The sequence below is a fragment of the Pseudochaenichthys georgianus genome, chromosome 23, assembly GCF_902827115.2.
Source record: "Pseudochaenichthys georgianus chromosome 23, fPseGeo1.2, whole genome shotgun sequence".
Lineage (NCBI taxonomy): Eukaryota > Metazoa > Chordata > Actinopteri > Perciformes > Channichthyidae > Pseudochaenichthys > Pseudochaenichthys georgianus.
In genome coordinates this window covers 15,259,278-15,281,808 of record NC_047525.1, presented here as the reverse complement: position 1 = coordinate 15,281,808, position 22,531 = coordinate 15,259,278, and the positions used below count along the sequence as shown (strand labels likewise).

Below are 22,531 nucleotides of genomic sequence, written 5' to 3'. Positions count from 1 at the left end.
CAAACCTGATATGAAAGTCGAATATTTATATTTTATGGCTTGATAATGTAATTTACTCTGTGTGATGCGCTCTCCTTCCACACAGTCACACAACCTGCTTTTTTTTTTTTTAAACTACCAATATGTAGGTCTGCTGGGATTTTGCCAAGAGCATCACAAGTAAAGAGCAGATATATAAAACACCAAGCCTCTATCAACCCCCAAGGTCCACTTTGAGCTGTATAACACAGCTGAAACCCTTAATACAAGTGCAGCCATAAGGGAAGCTGGCCCAGCAGCAGTGAAATAACCAGGCACAGTGCTTACCTTTTTCATCTGCAGCCGGGGAAGAAGGGCCGTTGATGAATCTGCCCACTTCGGGCTTGGATTTGTCAGTCAATTCAATTCAATTCAAATTCAATTCAAAACCTTTATTTATCCAGGTGAAATCCCATTGAGATCAATGATCTCTTTTTCAAGGGAGACCTGCAGCAGTAGGTTCCACGTGAAGACATAAACAACAGAACAACAAAAGGACATCATACAGCAACATTTACAGGGATTACTATTTACATATCTATCCACATGTACAGGTACCAACAGCATCTGATTGTGTAGCATCCAAGCGAGCTTTATGGGGACTTAACCTGGGGACTTTTTCTGAAGTTATATAATCCAAGTTCCTGGTACTTTCCAGAGGTTTTCAGCACTGCTGCTATCGTTCTTAATTTGGTCGAGCAGATGTGTCGTCACATCACAACAACTGTTACTACAACAAACAAAGAAGCAGCCCGTTCGACCTGTATATCAACCAGGACAACCAAGTCTTTGAGAAAAAAAGAGCACTGAAGAACTGTTTTTGAACAGGATGTAGAGGTGCTCATAAGTATTTGGGGTGTAAGAGTCCAGTAAGAGGAATCTGGATTCATCAGATTTATTTTGTTCCTCATGTTCACATGCGTATCAGACACAAATCAATCACCACCGTGCCTTATCCGTTTCCACTTGTCTGTAAAGCACATCAAATGACATGGTTGTACCCACTGGATTGTAAAACACAGTGAAGTTGAACTAAACTTTCGGGCATTTCTAACACTTTTCTGACATCTCATGGACAAACGAATCAATTAATTATGAAAAAATATCTAAAGAATAATAAATCATGAAACAGAATATTTGAAGACCTTTGAAGCTAATGTTATGAAAAGCTCCAGGTAACAGGGTGTTCACTTTTTGCTCCAAGTCCACACCTGTACTCATGCAGCATGAGGTCATCATTAAAGATTCAAGGTTTTCCAGGAAGCGACAGTTTTCCAAGAACTTAAAGGTGCTCATTGTACTGCACCTTTAACAAATGATACATGAGGTCATGTTCTTTTGTAACATGCCACACCTTTATCGTTTGTTGTCGTTTCAATATTTTAGTTTTTGAGCCAAAGGTTATTCATCACACCAATCAGACAACACTCATATGCACTTACAGAAAATAGATAGGATCATATTAAAGATCAGGATTGTGATTGAGAATATCAGCATCAAATTGAATACTACAAGAGATTGAGGGGGGGAAATAGTTAAGTTCCTATTCTGTTTCCTTACATCTTAAATATAATGTATCAGTAAACATGCCATTAGAAGCCATTAGGTTAAAAGTGTTACCACAAACTACCACCACCTCTACGGTTAATATATGAATCAATCTAATCTATGAAACCATAGGATACATCTAGTTTAAATGGAGGTCCGATCTATGGACAAACCTGACAAATAAGCACATTTGGACATCATATTACTTGGCCTGGTTGGTGTGTGCAGGCTGATGCCCTGAGGATCTCTGGATCCATTTCCTACTACAGCCCTGTTTACATGGAGATGTAATCATATTCCAGCAAGCCTTCCTTCCTGTAAGCCCCACCCCCACCACTGCCCCTCTCCTCCTGTAACTCAACACAAACATGACATCCGAGCATCATTCACCGCTGCAGGAAAGGACAGAATATGCTGAGAGGACCGGTGGCTGGAATAAACTGCATTCCACCACACAACTGGCATCACATCACACACACTTCACGCAGATACCAACATTCAGTCCTCATTCAAACCCACTGGCACGAATTGAAGTGAAACAGGGATGTGGAACATGGTGTCAAAACATAGAGAAAGGAGGACAGCAGACTGAAAGACATGAAGGACTTCTATCGGCCTAGAAAAAAAAGCATTTTGCTTTTAAGTGAAATACTCAGACTTCAGTTCTATTCCCAGTACACATCCCTTTTGAATGTGGCAGTGTTTTATAGAAGCTGCACAAGGACAAGTTATTTTTCTGGAAAAAGACTCTCATGGATGTAGAAGTGAACAGCATTGAAAACAGTGGAAAATGGATGGTTAGGAGTTCATCCAATTCTGGCATTGGTTTTCTTTTAGCTAGAAGTGATGAATCAAAACCTGAAAGTGTCCTATTTCAGGGACCTGGTTTTAAAATACAGCCAAACTGATAATCAAACACAGACAAGGGATCCACAATACATGTTGGGACACTGAAGAACGCAAAGGATGGATCATAAGTATTGTTTCTAGGCCAAATGCAACAGGACAGGTCTGTTGACCCATTACGCATTTCATCTTCGAAACCTAAATACACGAGAATACTTTTAAACACTGACCCAATGATCCATTCAGAGGAAGCTTGCCTTACCAAATCATTCCATCTTTTGCCTCTTATGTTCACTTGCAGTTTAAAGCATTTTAAGGCCGTTAAGAGTCTGTGTTTTAAAGTGCACTGAAAAAAAGTTGGAACATCTAAAATTGAAACTGTATCTAATGAGAAAGATGATACAGTTTAAATACGCTATAGTTAATGGACCCTGAGGTGGGATTTTTAGGTCAATATGCTAATAACGGAGCGGTGTTTTGAAATGTGCATCCTTTAAAACTACAACAAAATGGTAGCTTTGCAAATGGTTATATAGCTTCCATCAAATGTATATGTTTTGTATAATGACAATAAAGGGTTTCCATTCAATTATATTCTATATATTAGTTCCCAATTGCATTTGCAGATGCCATCAATGATGCTGTGTACAGAACTAAGGAGTCTTCTTTGATTGTTTCTATAGTGAAAGCTATCCTTCTGCATTGGTGACGTAGCACATCTCTGTGTGATGCCGATAGAGCAGCCAGTGAATCAAATGGAATTGTTGTCAAGAAAGAGGGAGTAAAAACATCATTGAGGAGCATTGTGTGAGCAAAAAGCTCAGATTTGATGACCATTTTGAGACTGCAGTGAAAACACAGGGTTTTTAAAGTCTCCTAATGTCACACTAGAGGCACTTCCTCTCTGCAGGAGTCCTTAGATGTGGATTTGAGACAGTGGCATTAATGAAAACAGCATGTCATATCATCTAATCGAGAGTAATCCTAAACATCCATTCAAGTTCAAATTCACCACATGCTCCAGGTAGTAAGCCCTTAGACTTGAGGAAGTGCAGCAGGCTAATAAACCAGCCCAACCCGTGTTACAGCAACATACTCAAACCGTTTCCTCAGGTGCTTTCCGAACAAAACAAATACCAATCTCTGTGGTTATTATCCTTGAGTCATCCTGTGGGCAGAGAGGCTCTAACTACCTGGAGCCAGCGTGAAGTAAGAAGGAGAGGTGTCATCATCACTTCAGGGCTTTTGAGTTAAACAGGGGAAAACACAAGAACAAATGCTGCCTTCAAGTGCTGTCAGAAATGCGGCTTATCAACTGAGCAAACGCAACAGTAGCAGTTAACAGGATTGAGCAAATCTGAAAATTCCCCACACAACAACTGTGCTGCTTCAGTTCCATTTGAACAATACTGAAAATGAAATTACTTGTCCAGTTTTGTTACTATTTTCAGATACTTTAGGGAAAAATGTTCAATTGCATCCCAACTTAAAAGTGTTTCAGACTGAATTTAATAAAAGTAGTTTTTTTGGGAATTAAAAGTATCCACTTGTTGCTGGAGTAAAGACAAGGATATAAATATAATTCTCATATCTGACCAGTAAAAATAAAGCTTAGCCTAGCTCAAAGACTGGATACGGGTAACATGGCTCGGTCCAATAGTAACAAGCCTACAAGCACCTTTAAAATCAGCTTATTGAAGATATCTGAATCATTTATTAAATTAATTTCTGTTTGTTTACAGTGCTATGCTAAGCTAGCCATCTGCTGACCGTTAATTTAAATTTGACAGAGTATTTCTTTTTAAATTACCTTAATAGAAACAATTGTGAGGTTCGACAAAAATGTTGGACGTGGCCCAACTCTTGTTGCAACAGTGCAACGTCATCTGGTAATACATAGAGCTTTGAATAAATGCATGTGGGTAGATGTGGGTTTTATTTGGGTTGGATTCACACCTCAACCCCCTCACCAACTGGGTGGTCCTCCAAAAAGGTCCCTCCACCGGGGAGTTGCTTTAACACGGTGCCATTTCCAATATGAACACGCGTTTAGAGCTATTTTGAACGGCAATGTCTTGGGCTGAGCATGACAAACACTGCGGGAAGACATTAACACCATCAGCAGTCGTCAAGTAGAGGGAGTCTGTAGTTTAGTGGCTTGGAACATGTGTTTGGGATACTCCGCCTTACCCCAAGAACTGCAGCTTCGGTGTGTGTGTTTGGACAAACTTCTCCAACAGAACTTCTTTGTTGCTAGCAATAGAGAGTCTGTTGCTTGGAATGAATGTAAATCCGGCTGTGGCTAGAAAATAACCTGCATGCCAAGAAGACTTTTTGCACATATTGCAAGTCTAGCAGGGTAGACCTCTCAGTTCTCTGTGGCTGTGCTAACGATGCTAAAGGCCAGCAGATGGAGGCCAGATGAGGCTTTGAAGAAGAGATAATTATCCCGCACCACACCCAGACAGCGTGTGCGTAGCGTGCCACCCAATGACATCAATCATCCTCTGACAGGGTGATGGAGGAGAGGTGTAGGTGTGTGTGTGTGTGTGTGTGTGTGTGTGTGTGTGTGTGTGTGTGTGTGTGTGTGTGTGTGTGTGTGTGTGTGTGTGTGTGTGTGTGTGTGTGTGTGTGTGTGTGTGTGTGTGTGTAATAGGGGAAGGGCAGGTGAAACGAATGGAGCCATTTGTTAAGTGCTACTCCAGGGCTCGAGCTTAAGGACTTCCCGTCGTCGGAAAACATAGAGTCGGGAGGATAAAAAAGAATTTTGGGACGAAAGTTAAAATAAAAATACCCTGCTAACTCTACTAAGAACGGCGATGAAAATGAAACTGACACACACACACACACAGCTGTGCCCGCGAATGTGTGGGTCTAGCTATGTATTGAGTGTGTGTATTGAGTGTGTGTATTTCGCGGGTTGAGTGATGTAATTTTTTACCGTTATATCACGAAAACGCACAGCAGAACCTGACCCTGGAGCGCCGGCCTCTTTATTTACTTACTCCTCTTCATCCCCTATGGGTAATAAGGCTGAGAAGAGAACTCTCCATCGTATTTAGTGCTTAGCAATATGCTGCCTCTCCCCACGTAGGGATGGGTACCGAGCCCCGGTGTTAAACGGGCCCCAGGCCGGAATTATTAAAGACAGTGGTACCGTGAAGCTCCGACGTTATCTGACTTTTTATCGGTACTGGAGACATGTAAAAAATATATTTCATATGTATTATTACTACATAAACATTATATTGCAGTTTTAGTTTCGCCAACTCAGTTTCTAATACAATAAGACTACAAAATGCGTCTATGATGTATTTTCGTTCTTTCTGTGTGCGAGGGGGCGGGCTGTTTGTAAAGGTCTCCTGACTGTGTTACAGACTGTCATCCTGGTTAGCGGTTACTCTGGGTTCTGTCTTCAGGACAGAGTGTTGGATTTTATTGTTAGTTGGATGGGACTTGATTGGATTCAATATTAGAGTAATTTTCTCGTTTGTGTGTTTTTTTTAATAAATGTGGCCTTTGTTTACGTGTTTGACTGATTTACTCAAATAAAAAGGTTGATGAATTATCATCTAATGATTTGAATGATGTTTTATTTATGTTAAAGGTCACTTTGAATGATTTTAACTAATGATAATGTAGAAAAACTAATATTTTAAATTCGGGACGGTCCACATTAATTTCGGGACGGCTTAGGTTGTATTTCGGGACGGTTCCGGGAGGATGGTGAAAAAAGTTAGCCGAGAACCCTGGCTACTCAAAACCTCTTAATAGTGAGTTCAGGGGCCTCATTTATAAAGGGATATACGCTCAAAAGATGGCGTACGCCAGTTTCTACGCAATGTTTGCGATTTATAAAATACTAACTTTACGGGAAAACGTGCGGTCCTCCACGCAAACTCTAACCCATGCGTACGCACTAAGCAGAAAAACGGGAGAGACGAGAAACTGCGACACCGTTTGCAGAAGGAAGAATGGAGAGAAATGTGTGGAAATAATACCATAAACTAAATGTAACCTCTCATTTATCATATATGAAGAATTCATTTTCAAACATTGATTAAAGCCAATCTTAAAATGATTTAACGAACGCCTGTTTGAGACTCCTCAGTGCACACAAACACATAACTTGGAGAAATAAATAAATATGGATATGTTATTGAAAACCACCTCGAATATGTTGTGTTAATGTTATGAAATGTTTTCTCATAAATGATGCGGTTTTGCATTTCTATAGGTTGTACGAGCATGGTTTTATATACTACCATGTTTAATCATGTTTTATGCCGTTTGCCAAGACTTGATAAGTCGCTCGTAAAACACAGGAGGTATGGAAACTAAGAACACCATATGTGGTAAATTGTACAGCTAATATAACACAACACATTAGTTGTATTTCATTTAACTGGTGGATATAGGGTTGCTGTGGGGGGGTTGAGACGCACAGGCTGCAGTGGAGACGCTGCGCACAGCTGATCGACAGCTGGGACACAAACCACCAGATACGAAAACATAATTCAGATCCAGTCGTCATGACTCCACACCGGGGGGATTCCCCGATCATTTCTTACAGTTTCTCATCAAGGGGGTGTCTCCTGTCCCCGGTACAAACACACTGCCTGAGGAAGGCTATGTGTATTGTTTTTGTCATGAACCTCTTTCGGGCCATTTATTTATTTATTTTGGTGACGATCCGACCTCCATGCTGCTACTCTGGTTCAAACTGCATCCACCAAACAATATGATTTATCTCCACCTCCCCAAAAGAACCAAAATCTGACACGATGTGAGATGTCTTTTTTAGCTGTTCTGTCGTAATGTCCTGCGATCTTCTTCATGCAGTCAGTCAGAACGAATGAATGGGCGTTTCTTTAGAGGCTTCTCAATACTCAAATTACCCCTCCTCGACTCCCCTCCTCGACTCCCCTCCTCGAGACTTAGTCCCGCCCACAGGAGATGCGAGCGGAGGACCGAGGAGGGGAACCGGGGAAAGAGGAGGGGAAGCAGCAGACGTTTAAAGAAATGAGAACTCCTCTCCTCTGAGCGGTCATATTAAAGCGACGTCCGTTCATTATTACGTGGCAACAGCTGCATCAGCTGTCGAGTGTTTTGTCATATTTTATAATCTCTGTTAGATCAGCTGAACATTGTTCCCCCACATATTTACCTTGAATTCATTGAGAGTGCGGTATAATGAGACAATAACAGGCTACAGATGCGGACACACACACACAAATATATTTATATAAATATATGCAATTTAAAGTATGAGAGCACTCTCATAATAACGTAACACAATCAGAGACTGAAATGGGGAATTGAAATTACGGGCCAAAAGTTGTATTTGCAAGTATTAAAAGTAAGCAGAGGACACCAAACCAACTGAGACCTGTCTGTCCGCCGCATCTGCGCACACATTGTACCACACACACACCTACACACTGTACAGGACATACCTACACACTGTACCACACACACACACACACACACACACACACACACACACACACACACACACACACACACACACACACACACACACACACACACACACACACACACACACACACACACACACACACACACACACACACACACACACACACACACACACACACACACACACACACACACACACACACACACACACACACACACACACACACACACACACACACACACACACACACACACACACACACACACACACACACACACACACACACACACACCTACACACTGTACCACACACACCTAAGCTCCTAAAGCATAATCAGGCTACAGCCGTTGTGTATTTTAGTATGTGAAGCACTAAATGTTCTTAGAAAAATATCGACTCTTTGTTTGTATATATCTACTAAACTAAAGCAAATAAAGAGAGTAGGTCTGTTATACTGAGTGATATTTATTTTACACACTGCTCTGCTTTCTGCAGGACCTCACAGCTGTTCTCACTGTAAACATCGCGTTGCGATGAGAGCAGTTTCTAAAATAATATCCAGGGGATGCATGCAGAGCTGTCATTGGCTGAGATAAGTCCGGCCGTGTGTCACGCCTCCACCGTTCCCGGAAATGCATCCGCGGAGGAGCCGTGGAGGAACCATCAGTGTATCCTCGGTTATAGCTCCTCCAGAGAGCCTCCTCGACGCTCGATCCTCGGTCCTCGGTGTGCATTTAGAGAAATGAGACGTCCTTCAAAATGGCGCGCTGAAATTCATTTCCGGGTCACTACCGGAGGACCGAGGAGTCGAGGAGTCGAGGAGGGGAAATTTGAGTATTGAGAAGCCTCTTTTGACTATTTATAGGCACATATGGGCGTTACATGAAGCCCGCAAAAGCTGCACCACATTTCGAGTCGGTTGTGATTTATAAAGGGAAACCGGCGTAGGAAGTGCTGTACGCACTTTCCTCGCCGGTACGCAATGTTTGGTGAATCGGAAAATGTCGGAACATTTCTGTACCTATTTTTTGGATTTCTACTACGTAAGCAACCTTCCCACGTGAATCCCACGCACGGCGTTATAAATGAGGCCCCAGAAGTCAGAAAAATAAGCAAAAAAACATTGTGAGTGCCATTGAGTTTCAAAACAGGTGGGTTTTCAGTTTTGAAAGAATAATTCCAACATGAATCGTGAAAAAATATATATTATAGGGTTGCATTTATTGCAATGAAAAGAGAAAATAGACTCAGAACTTTCATTTGAGTTAATTTCTAAGATTTCAATGTTCACACAATGGGTCATGTACTTGTCATTTAAAACTTTTAAAGCTAAAATATGATATTTAAATGTCACATCTCAGCAATTTGGATATATGGAAATGTGACCTTTCTGAACTACAGTTACCACTTTGTTGAGCATGTCCTCTGTGTTAAATGCACGTTGCAACAGAGAAAGGAAATGGATGACTGATGATTGAGACGTAATGCCTTGAGGATATTTAACAGAGGACAGGACATTCTGTGATCGCAGAGGGGGCCGATGCTTCTCTGTAGCGGCTCCCACACTGTGGAACGATCTGCCCCTGCACATCAGACAGGTCTCCACAATGCCTGCTTTAAATCGCTTCTTAAAACCCACCTCTTCTCCTAAGCGTATAAACATCTTTTAGAGCGTTGCTTTTAAATTGTCTATTGTTTTTACTTGTACTTGTTTTATGGTGTGTGAGCTGTGCTGTGTTTTTTGTTTTGTTTATTTGCCTGTACAGCACTTTGGTCTGGAGGTTTAAAGTGCTATATAAATAAAGCTGTATTGTAAGTAAGCGAGTTTGATATTCTTGAGGAACATTAAAGGAGGCATCACAGTGACAAAAAGATATAGCAAGTATCAACAAGTTCCTTTGCTTATGTTCATATGCTAACTTGTGCAAAAGTAAGTTCTTTAAACAACTGAAACGCTTGAATTAGTTGTTTTCTTATTCTAACCTGGAAAACGTTGTGAAAAAAGTGAATTGTACACTGTAATATTGTAGATGTCTCAAAGTAATCAAACTGCCTGAAATTAAATAGATTATGAGTGAATCTTTATTAACTCAATTACTATCTATTATTGTCTGAATTATTGATGCCTGTTTGCCTCATTGTCATGCTTTATCACAGTTGTGTAAATAATTACAACAATAGAAACGTATTAACTACATTTAAGTTACTTCCTTGTTATTTCTCTCCATGCATTTCTATGTATGACCTTTCACGGTTGTCCTTTAACTAATGTAACAAACTGTACATGTGTCTCTTCCTCATCTGTCATGAACCTGCTCTCCTTCCTCTGTTATCACTCGGCTGAGAATCCATGTCCTACTACACTGGGAGTCATTTGGCTGCAGACCGGCAGAGAGGCAGAGAGGCAGCGTGTCATGAACAGATCAAATGCCTGAGGTTTTGATTGAACAGCATAAATTCACAAAATCGAATAAAATGTTGTCCCTGAGAAAGAAAGTATTCATTCATAAGGCCTCGTATAACAATGAAAAAACATGATGATTATTTCATTATGGTAATATTTGACCACTTATTCTCCTAATGTCTGCGAAATGTATCTAAAAAAAGTGCATTGAAAATGTTCTCCAGCTGTTTAATCATTTCATTATTAACACATTAGACTTCGACGGACATTTTCTGCTATTTTGTGACAGAGAAATCATTATTTATTGTATTTTATTTTCTACTATCATACCTTTTACCTCCTTGTGTCTCTTAACCTGTTAAAATGTTATATTTTGCTGCCTGTACCTGTAAAGTGTTTAACATCTAATCTGAGAGGAATTTCTTGTTGTTGATTTTTAACTTGTAATGTGTCATTCTGTAAATGACACCTGTATGAAAAGCGCTATATAAATAAAGCTTTATAATTATTATTTTATAGACTAAATTATGAATCGATACATGTAGAAAATGAATCGCTAATGAATACATTTGTTTGTTGCAGCCAAAGTGTCAATGTGTTTGTCATTGTTGCTCTGGATCAAATGAGATGATAAGATTTCATCCAACTTCCTTCCTTCTTAATCGGCCATTGTTGTTATTTTACCATACTACCATACCCAATATCCTCCTTTAGGTCTTTCTCTTTGTGCAGGCTTTCTATCGTTCAATTCCTTTTTAAGTGGTTTCTTAGATTCCATGTCCAGATCTACATTGGACCCAGTCCGGTTGTTTGTTCCAAGTTTGAATAAAAGCTTTCATATCAGCTTAAAAAAGTATATTCTACTTTTTCTGCACACCTGGAAGCCAGGGTCTCTGAAGGATGCCAGACCCCACTTTAAGAGCCCCCCCAACATAGCACAGCACCCCCAGAGTTAACTCCATTAACAGCCGCACTGACTCTTTCCTTTGTCCGTCCTTTTTCGACAAAAAACTCCGACCATCCGGAGTGAGTCATCCATCCTGGTTCAGAGATCCGTCACCCAACCCCGGCCGGCGGGCATGTGTGTGTGTGTGTGTGTGTGTGTGTGTGTGTGTGTGTGTGTGTGTGTGTGTGTGTGTGTGTGTGTGTGTGTGTGTGTGTGTGTGTGTGTGTGTGTGTGTGTGTGTGTGTGTGTGTGTGTGTGTGTGTGTGTGTGTGTGTGCGTGTGTATGTGTGTGTGTGTGTGTGTGTGTGTGTGTGTGTGTGTGTGTGTGTGTGTGTGTGTGTGTGTGTGTGTGTGCGTGTGTGTGTAATTAAGGTAATTAGCTCAGGATATCACCATCTCCAGGCGAGAGAGAGAGTCTATCAAAGGTTGGGATAAATAATGAAACACATAAAAGCCTTCCTCCAACAGCGCCGACGGCTTACAAAGCACTTCAGGTCACATTACAACTTCACTTTTCTCTCCTCTTATCTCTCTTGGTGCATTTTTTCTCCATTTAAGATTGTTTATTGAACAATAAAACAATCTTGTACCGCTCCCTCCTTTAATCTGCATCTTAATGAGGTTAATAGCTGAAGTACAAATACGCACAGATTTGAACAAACAAATACAAACACACTTTGACATTCCCACAAGGAAGCTTAAGCTGCCTCAGCGGGGACTGCTGGCTGCCAAAGTGTACAGTATGAAGATTTGATCCGAACATCTTATGTTGTTTTTATTTCTTTTCGATATGGCTTTACTTGTAAAAATTCATTTTATGCAGATGATGTTTGATTTAAATTGACTTTTGGCTTTTAGATAAGGTAAGAAAAGTAGATTCTTTCTGCATTTTCAACATTCTTTTCACCCCAACAATGTATTGATCTTATGCTTCCAATGCACAGGGCCTTTAAGTGACACACACACACAGAGAGAGAGAGAGAGAGAGAGAGAGAGAGAGCGAGAGAGAGAGAGAGCGAGCGAGAGAGAGAGAGAGCGAGAGAGAGAGAGAGAGAGAGAGAGAGAGAGAGAGAGAGAGAGAGAGAGAGAGAGAGAGAGAGAGAGAGAGAGAGAGAGAAGAGCAGCAGCCAGCACATACACCACAAAGCTGCCGGCGGCCTTTTCCTCACTGTTACATGACTCCGCTCATCAATCACTTTTTCGTCCATTTTCATCACTTCCAATCAATCAGATCAACCGCCCCTGACACACACACTAACACACACACACCTGTTTGTGTACCAGTGTGCAGAGGGAAACGGCAGTAATCGGGTTAAACCCTTCAGCAGCGTCTTGTTTAATCCAATCGCCTTCAAGTAAACGCCTCACATGCGCTGGGTTGCCCTGGTAACCCAGTTCCTCCTCCCCTGTATACAGATATGCAGCCTCACAGCTCTGCACGGTGACATGGCACCGGCAGGAGGAAACGCTGGCTCCTGTTCAAGCCTCACTGTGAAGGGAGCTAAACGGGGAAGAAAGCAGGAAGGTCTGAGAGGGCAGAGCTGGGAGTGTGGAGCCAACAATGCTACATCTAGCATTTCGACACATGTTTAGCTTAGCAGGGCCATCGATAGATATATGACTCAATCGTGTTTGGGATGTGTTACTATTGAGATTCATCTTTACATTTTCGGTAACACTTCATATTAAAAAGGTATACATATTTCCCATCAACTAGTTGTTTATTAACATGCATATTGGCAGTATATTGGCTCTTTATTAGTCATCATAAAACGCTTATTAATGCCCTATAGGAAGTTGTTGCACATGAGTTTTGGTCTTAATATGCTCGTGGTACTGCTGCCTTATTAGGCCCATATTGAGCAGAGCATATTAAGATCAAAACTCATGTGCAACAACTTCCTTACTTGCAATAAATAAGCACTAATTAGATGGTTATTGAGGAAAAACGTAGTATTTGTAGAATATGGTCAAGTAGAATAGGGTTAATAAGCGTTTTATATACTGCCAATATGCATGTTAATAAACAACTAGTTGATGGCGAATATGTGTATACCTTAATATAAAGTCTTACCACATTTTTTTTTTTTTCTCCCCCAGGCCTTTAAGGCAATTTCGATCAGGGGAATGAATGTTCTCGAATGATTTGATAGTTATAGCTGAATTACAAAAACACATTCGACTGTTTATCATCTTATTTACATCAGAAAGGGCTTTTAGAGATCACATGGTCTGCTCCAACACTGAAGGGGTTCCTTCTTCCTTATTGGCCAATGCTACACTCTTCAGACAAGCTTCATGGAAATCGGGGCCAGGAGTTTTTTTGTAATCCTGCAGACAAACAATCCAACCAAACAAACAACCTCCTTGACGAAGGTAGTTTCTGTTCAAGGGTTTCCGACCTACTGCACCAATAGTGACCCCTACATGATATCGTCACAAGACAGTTACAAACTTCCTGTTTTAAAACATCATTATTGTTTAGTTTATCTTGCTATGTAAGATCACATTGAGAAACCATGCTTGCGAGATGACTACATAACACACTCGTCTACCTTATTTCTAAGCCCACAGTTTCCAAATGAATGATTCAATAACCAATAATTCTCTAACCAATAATGTATTTTAATCCAAGTGATTTAGCATATATTTACCATATCATGACAAATAAAGGTTTCATAAGATTCCATTGGTATTGGTGTGGTGTGGTGTGGTGTGGTGTGGTGTGTGTGTGTGTGTGTGTGTGTGTACAACATTAACAGAATATACTGCCTCCTGGCCTTACTGGATGACTCCCACTGAGCCGACATGTGAGGCCATGTCATTACAGTCACACTAACATACAGCAGTGCAGATAGACGCACACACACACACATACTGTAGATGGAGCTGATGGAGTGCACACTTGCCCTCCCATCATGCTTTGCGGTGTGAGTGATGAGTAATAAGGCTGTGAGGGTTGCAGCGCTTGCTCCTCTCTGAGCCATATGTTTCTGCCATCGGGGGGGGGGGGGGGGGACTACTATTTGAACTACAACACTGCACACAATATGCATCCGTGCATTACCTTCTCTAGGATCGCCTCCCCACCGACATGGAGATGATGTATTAGACCAAAATCTGTTCTGATGTTCATGTGATTCATGGTTGAACACGTCAGAAAGCTGTAGCGCAGGTGTTTCTATCCTCTTAATGTAAAGAGAACAGTCTTTGGATAGATGTTTGAACGCAGTAGAAACAGGAAACTCTGATTTTAAGACACATAAACAAACGATAATCCCATTTCCTGTAACATGCTGGAACATGGATCTTGCCAAAGTGGAAAAAACATACGTTAACAGCCACTCGTTTTTTCGATGAGCAAATAACAGAAACAGCAACTTACTCATGGTGGGAGTACAGGGGTGGGGGGGCAGGGCGAGGCCCAGGCAGGGCAGGGCTTTGGACAGGTGAGGTTATTCTCCACTGGGGCTTTCGTAGAGGCACTCATGACCTGATGAGGAAAAGAAGATATCTATAATCACTTCTGCACGCCCAGAATACACTGAACAGAAACAAAGAAACACTCAAGCCTGGAAAACATATAGATTAGTTGTTGTTTTTACGTTTTATTTCCTCAATATCTCTGGGAATCAAAGGATTGCATATACAAAACTTGACACCTGAAGTCATCCATTGGAGTTTGAGAAAATGTCGATTTCACTATTTTCTAGCAATTAATAGACAAACTGATAATAAAAAATATGATATAGTGCAGAAATAGGACTCCATTTTCTACACTATATCATGGAAATGGACACACATGTTATCAAATCGACCACACACACAGTTGATTAAGGACGTGGACCTGCTCATTAACATTTCACTGGGAGAGAAATGGCAGGGCACAGAGCGGAATGAACAGCCCTGGTTTGTGTGTGTGTGTGTGTGTGTGTGTGTGTGTGTGTGTGTGTGTGTGTGTGTGTGTGTGTGTGTGTGTGTGTGTGTGTGTGTGTGTGTGTGTGTGTGTGTGTGTGTGTGTGTGTGTGTGTGTGTGTGTGTGTGTGTGTGTGTGTGTGTGTGTGTGTGTGTGTGTGTGTGTGTGTGTGTGTGTGTGTGTCCACCCATCCAAATCAGCCCGGTCATTGGACTACATTAACAGTAATCTGATGATAGTATGCGGTAATAATGGGTCATCTGATCACTGCAGATGCTTACTGGATGAGGGGCTGGCCAGGAAAGAGGAGGGGAGGGGGGAAATGATGCAGGTGGTGAACAAATTAAGCCCCCTCCCTCCCCCCACCCCTTATCTTGCCATGAGCTTGACTACTGCAGAGTGAAAGCAGCCGCTGTCAGCAGAAAGCTCCACAGCAGAGCAGCAGTCCGTGCTGCTGAGCTCCATCCAGCGACAGGTGGAGAGAGCTGATGCTGCCTTCCGGTCACCGCTATCTCCATCATTCTCCTCCACGTTGGATTTACAATTATTTAGAGAGGTTTGAACTCTATTTAGTGAAAGCGCATTATGTTTTAGATGCAGGCTTAAAAAAGGACAACGGATTTCAAACATCTAGGTTTGTAAGAGAACAGGAGGCTGCTAATGATATATTTGATTATCATATTTATTTGTGTATTATTATTATTATTATTGAGTGTTTTTCTACTTCACCGCACTGCAAGGTAAAGTTGCTGCATAATTCATTGGAATTGTGTCAAAGGTCGCAATATGGAGAATTGCAATATTCAAATAGCTGGAAGCACGATATTTGTTAAAAAAGTATTGTGGAGCTGCAGGGATATCCTGGCCTACAAATTGTATCTACAGACTTAACAAAACATATTTGCTTCTAAAAAAATAAATGCCACCCATGATCATTTTACAATGCTAGTGAGGCAATACGATACCTACAATACAATACGATACAACAATACTTTGTCAGATCAAGTCTGACTTGTTTCTTGCATCACAGCAGCTCTATTTGCAACATGAACAAGGACACATTTGTGAATCCCGATATCATGAATTATATCATGATTGCAATGTCAGTCGTAATTAATTAGTTCATTTTTTCCAAACCCAGTGGAACACTTTTAATCTTAAGCGTCTCGAGCAGGAAAAGTCTGGTTTCAGTAACTCAAGATATAGCTCTTGAACGTAAGTAATCACAGAAAAGTCAAATAAGACGTACAAACACAAGAGGGAAACTAAACTCCAAACCACAGAGACTCAGGTAGAAGCTCCATAAAGTACTAAGTGCTGAACACGGAGGAACTTTAAGCAACAACACGCGAGTTTAGCAGCGACGACACGGTTGATCGGTCCTGCTAAGCACCGCTAATATCCCCTGCCCTGGGGGGGGGGGGGGGGCTGTGACCTGGGATTAGATCCACCATATGTCCCCCTCTAACCCGGGCTGAGACACCATGATCACCCTGACCCTAACAGAGCCGTCCTCCACACAGCTCATCAGCCACACTCAGCTGAACTCTGATGTCACACATTGGATTTTAATGAGGGGATGATTAAGTGTGCACAATTATATCGCAAATGCCGAAATGGACCAGTTTAATATTCATCGTGCTATATTTAGTAAAGGCACAACATGTGAACAATATCGTTATATATTCATAATTGTGGTGCTGCCCAGTCTTCAAACTGTATTCTACGGACTCAATCAAAATCCTTGTTTAGTACAGATCCTTTAATACATTTTTCAATTTCAATGTGAATAATGTTTCAAAAATGGTGATTCCCCCCAATATCCTATAGTATCAAATCCAACGTTTATACAGATGCAATGCAATACAGCATCACATATACAGCGCGCTTAATTTATCATGCTCAACTTTAGTCGAACATATAGTTTAAGAATATTTCCTGCACCGACATTTGATGGTAATAACTGTAGTCTTTAATGGCAGCTTCAATCTGAAATCTATTAACAGGAGCACAGTGCTTCTGGAGAACCTGCCACTCTTTGTTCTGTGTTGTCAAGCTGTGAGACCCTGCTGTTATAGAGTGTTACACACTAACCATGTAAACCTCAGACTGGGTCCACCTCTCTGCATCTACCCTCTGACATGCCAACTGAAATGTGAGAAGAGGCAGCTGGCAGCACATTTATCCGGTATTATCCGCATCAGCCTTTCTAAAAACCCTTATTTGCCAAACACCGCTGTGTCTGTTGGACACGAGGTTAGTTACATCTGACGCAGCCAATGCAGCTCACACACACACACACACACACACACACACACACACACACACACACACACACACACACACACACACACACACACACACACACACACACACACACACACACACACACACACACACACACACACACACACACACACACACACACACACACACACACACACACACACACACACACACACACACACACACACACACACACACTAGAGGGCAGCTCAGCATCTGGTGTGTGTTGCTGCTCTGTCTGTAGCCAGGCATTAAAGGAGCGAGCATGGAGCCAGCGGGGATCAGCTACCCAATAAAGACAGGCAGCAGCAGCAGCCCGGTGCCAGGGTCTGGACAGCAGTGGGGGAATGCAGTGTGTGTGTGTGTGTGTGTGTGTGTGTGTGTGTGTGTGTGTGTGTGTGTGTGTGTGTGTGTGTGTGTGTGTGTGTGTGTGTGTGTGTGTGTGTGTGTGTGTGTGTGTGTGTGTGTGTGTGTGTGTGTGTGTGTGTGTGTGTGTGTGTGTGTGTGTGTGTGTGTGTGTGTGTGTGTGTGTGTGTGTGTGTGTGTGTGTGTGTGGGCTGCGTGCCTGGTGTAGAGTTGGATTCTGCTGAGCTGCAGGTGTCTTTTGAAGACTTTTTAAAAAGAGAAAGCTTGATTTTGGGAACGGCGATATTTTGCTTCCATGCTGAGAATCAGATCAGAGGATTGATGCCATTGGGGCTGTAGCAAATGTCTTTATCTTATGTTTACATTTTAAGCTTTATTGAGGTTTTCAAATTAAGCTTTTAATATCTATCGTTATATTCAATGCCGTCATCACACTTAAAAAAAGAAAACAAGCAGCGTTTCTATATCCACTGTTTCTTTAAAACAGCTTTTTCAAAAAAGATATTTATTTGGCTCCTGCCGAAAAAGTATAAAGTTGTGAAGCTCAGTCAAAAGAAGACAAAATATAAGTATATCCTTCAAATATAGTTAACTTAAAAGTATTTTTCAGGGTTCTTGGTGTATCATTTCTGCTAATAGAAAGAACATTTTCAGATAAGTTATAATATAGTAAAACACCACAGAAGAAGAAATACACATATCAAGTGGCGAGAGACGGCTAATACACTCTGTGTTGCTATGTTACAGACATTCAGTTGGACCAAACCTGTCTTGGAATTTAGGAAGCCACCTGAAAATACCTTCACTTTCAACAACACACACACACACACACACACACACACACACACACACACACACACACACACACACACACACACACACACACACACACACACACACACACACACACACACACACACACACACACACACACACACACACACACACACACACACACACACACACACACACACACACACACACACACACACACACACACACACACACACACACACACACACACACACACACACACACACACACACACACACACACACACACACACACACACACAATGACTCTTTGTACTGTTTTTGGAAGGGCTCTGTAGAGACGCTGGAGATGAACTAATTTGTGGTTGTTGACCCTGAAGGCTTTTCCATTTCCTCTCTGCCACAAATCCAACTGCGGCTACAACTCTGCGCCGGGGAATCAACATGTCAATTAATTGATCCAACCAAAACAAAAGGCCAAACATTCGCTTTAGTTCCGTCTTGTCAAATTGATTTGCTGCTTTTTCTCTCTTTAGGACTCTTTAACATTCCATATATTTGACTTTAGATTGTTGGTGGGACATAAAACTGAATGTGTGAATAAAAACAACAGTAATCCACAGCTGTAGACACATCTATATCTCATATCAGTAAAGCAAGTGAAAGCATGTGATGATGTCTAAATGTTGACTTCAAGAAAAATACCATTCTGTGGGGAAATCTGTAGCTGTAACCATTCTTAGCAGGGTGCAAATGTGCCTCACATTCACTGGCTCTCTTAAATGCCACGCAGTGTATGAAGTCAGCAGGAGGTTGAGTGTAAAAAGGTCAGTTAACAATGGTGTTCTGGCAGCAGGGTGGCATGAAGAAAAGTCAGGTCTTTCATCTCAGAATGCTGCAGCAGCGAGCTTTTATCGCTCGGGAAAGGGTACAGCTGTAGGTCAGTTTAGGCCACACACACTCATGTAGTGAAAGGCCTAAAAAAACAACATGTTGCTCCTGGATTCTTCTTTCAAGAATTTGGTGTTATCCTTTGCCAAACTGACATTGTTTAGAAGGCTTTCTTCTGCAAAATATATCCTGAAACAATGCACTTTTGCACTTGCAATGTAAAAGTACATTCTAGATGGGGCAATGCATAAATGCTTCAAAATCAAACTAATGTATCCATTGCACAGCAACAAAGTTGAGGAGGAGCCATTTTTACAAGCGTAGAAGATCATATATGTTTATCAAGACAAGTTGTTAGTCCTCAGTTTCACTATGAATTGTAGTAGTAGTAGTAGTAGTAGTAGTAGTAGTAGTAGAAGTTATGCGACAGGACTTGACTTTTCGAGGAATGTTACGTCTACTTAGCTTCCAATCTCTTTAATGTATCGGATAGGAAAGGGCTGATCCCAAAAAAGCAACTCAGCAGTGACAAAATTGGCTCCAAATAAAAGCTGATAAAGCGAATAGTCCGACCCTGACACATCCTGACAAGCAGCTTATTTCATCGCAGACCGACACTGAATACCAGAAACCAACCTTGACTCTGAATTTAAAATTACTTTTCCAAAAGATATGAGGAAAGAGGCTTTGAAAAAAAAGTGTCGTTTCTTTTCTTTCTGATTGAACAGTTTTTGCTTGATACTGAAGGTAAAACATTACCTCATGCTTAAGTTAACACTACAGTCAGGCAGGTGAACTACATATTTAAAGGTTTATGGCCTTAAAACCTCTTTTAGCTAAGTGGTACTACACACGTCTTGTGTTGTTAAACTGTAAAGCCTTTGGCCTGGGTCAAGCCGCATTATCCTGAGGCGGGATAGGAAGGATTGAAGGACCATTGTGAAGTCTCCAACATTGTATACATATAATTAACGACAGGAACTTTCAAAATAAAATGTTTCTCTCAGAACCATGAGTGTATACTGACTTGGTAATAGCTCTATCAAAATGGTCAGATTATGTTTTCAAGTCTTAAGGGCATTTAAGCTTCATAATGTATAACTTAAAAGTGTGCTGGTACGTCTTTATTAACTAATTATATGCATACTCTGTGATATACTCTTCTACTGTGTGAAGTTATAAAATAAAGTGATGGTTTCATACATTCTGTCTTATATACAGTTATATTGCTCATAAACCTGACATTTGTAACGCTTTTATCTTGAAATAAAATCGCCATGTTTTTATTCTAGTTCTGTGCAACTTCAAGGATCTTGCTCCGAAAGGTAACTCTACCCCCCCTCTCGTGAGGCAGGAAACAACACACGTTGCTCAACTTTACTCAACACATTCTCTGAAACAACCCACACTCACGCAATAATATTAATATCCACATATTATTGCTTTTTAGAATGTAAACAACTGAGCTCCTCGCTTCATTTAGAGCAGATAAATGTAGCAGCTCCGAGTTCATAATGTGATTGACAGGCCCTCGCAGCCAATCAAAAGGCTCAGATCTCAAGGCTACAACCAATGGGAGGCCGTGATTGGTGCCCGGGCCGCATTGATTCCCTTGCGGGAGGCTACCGCGACGGTTTCGGCCATGTTAAGTTCTAATCATTCAGCCAAAATACAACCGGAATCAAAGAGGGTTGACACTCGAAATAAAAGAACTGGGTTAATACCTGAATATTAATGTTCATAAACTAAAGTAAACATTTAATTCAATAAAGTTAAGAGCTTCACTGTACACTCCAGGGTATAACTGCAACCCTATCAGGTAAATGATCTGTAAGTTTTTTTCAAAGATGGTTGTTGGAATTATCCCATTTTTATACTCACTCTTTGAGCCAACATGTAAATAAACCCAAAACGTATTCCTTTAAGTTAACACAAACTGTAAAAACATTACATTCATAAACATTGACACTACCGTAAATACTGGCATTGTAAACAATAATAATAAAAAGGAGGAATTAAAAGAAAAGTATAAACCACAAATATACAATGATTTTCAGGGGATGTTTTTATCTTATTTGCCAAAATATATACGTATATTTTATATTCTATCCGGGCAAATGCCAAACCCTATTTGTAACTACAGTGTGCTATTAAACAATACTTTTATTTTGTAGGACGATACCGGAAGTTTAGTTGTTGTCCTCTGCTAGCTTTGTATTGGTGGGTTTGGCTAGGTAGGCCTCGGTGAATACAAATAAGCACAAAGTTAACAATATTAAAACACACTAAACCCTGTTTCGTAAACGTAAAATAACATAAATAATGTCACTAAGACGCTTAATAAAGTCCCCAAAACTCCTGACGCCATGTCCCATTTCACTTTGAAAAGCTACCGGGCTACCGTCATTCAGCCCGCAGTAACGCTATCGTTTCCACTGACAGATGCATTTCAGGAGCTCGACAAGTTGCAACATTAGCTACCGACATTACCGAACACCGTACCGGAGGCTCACCTTGCTCTCAACTCGACGGGTCCTCCTCGATCACATCGCGGCAGGTAGTTCCCCCGGGCAAACTGGAGCACTAACCGTCCATGGTCCCGTACCAGGAAGTCCATGGCACTTGTGAAACTCTGAGCCGTGCAGGATGTCCGCCAGGTAGCGATGCGCCGCCCGCCGGCTGCTCTGACCTCACCGGGAGGATGCTGGGGCTCCCGCAGCCTGCGACACACCACTCACAGCGAGTGACCCACAGATACTTGGGACAATGCTAAATATGTTATTAAAAAACATATATAAAATGTGTATATATGTTTTTTAAATATAGTATTGGACATCGAGCAATAATTATACTTCCAACCACATGTTAAGGATGATTACTCATCATTAAACGAACAATAACAAACTGATTTTAGTAGCCTATGTCTTTTAATTCACTCCAAAAAGTACATCACTTTTATATTAAACATGTTCTACATTTTGGATATCTTTATTTGGTTCTCTTAGTGTAGTTGTCAATACAAGATTAAATAAAGGTCCCAAAAACATAAAAATATGTTTACTTCTTAACTTCAAAAAGTACATCATTTATTTTTTCA

At 41.1% G+C, this 22,531-nt stretch overlaps 1 protein-coding gene across 1 annotated transcript in view; it reads right to left on the bottom strand.

The window, feature by feature from the left end:
- usp6nl (USP6 N-terminal like) overlaps positions 1-22,153 on the bottom strand; it is an 84,073-nt gene extending 61,920 nt beyond the window's left edge. The window contains exons 1-2 of the mRNA XM_034112577.2: positions 21,948-22,153; positions 14,588-14,695 (exon numbers count right to left, since the gene is read on the bottom strand). Of these exons, the coding sequence (XP_033968468.1) occupies positions 14,588-14,591 (4 nt within the window). The 5' untranslated portion in view covers positions 14,592-14,695; positions 21,948-22,153. The remainder of the gene's footprint in view (positions 1-14,587; positions 14,696-21,947) is intronic.
- Between the last annotated feature and the right edge of the window lie 378 nt (positions 22,154-22,531).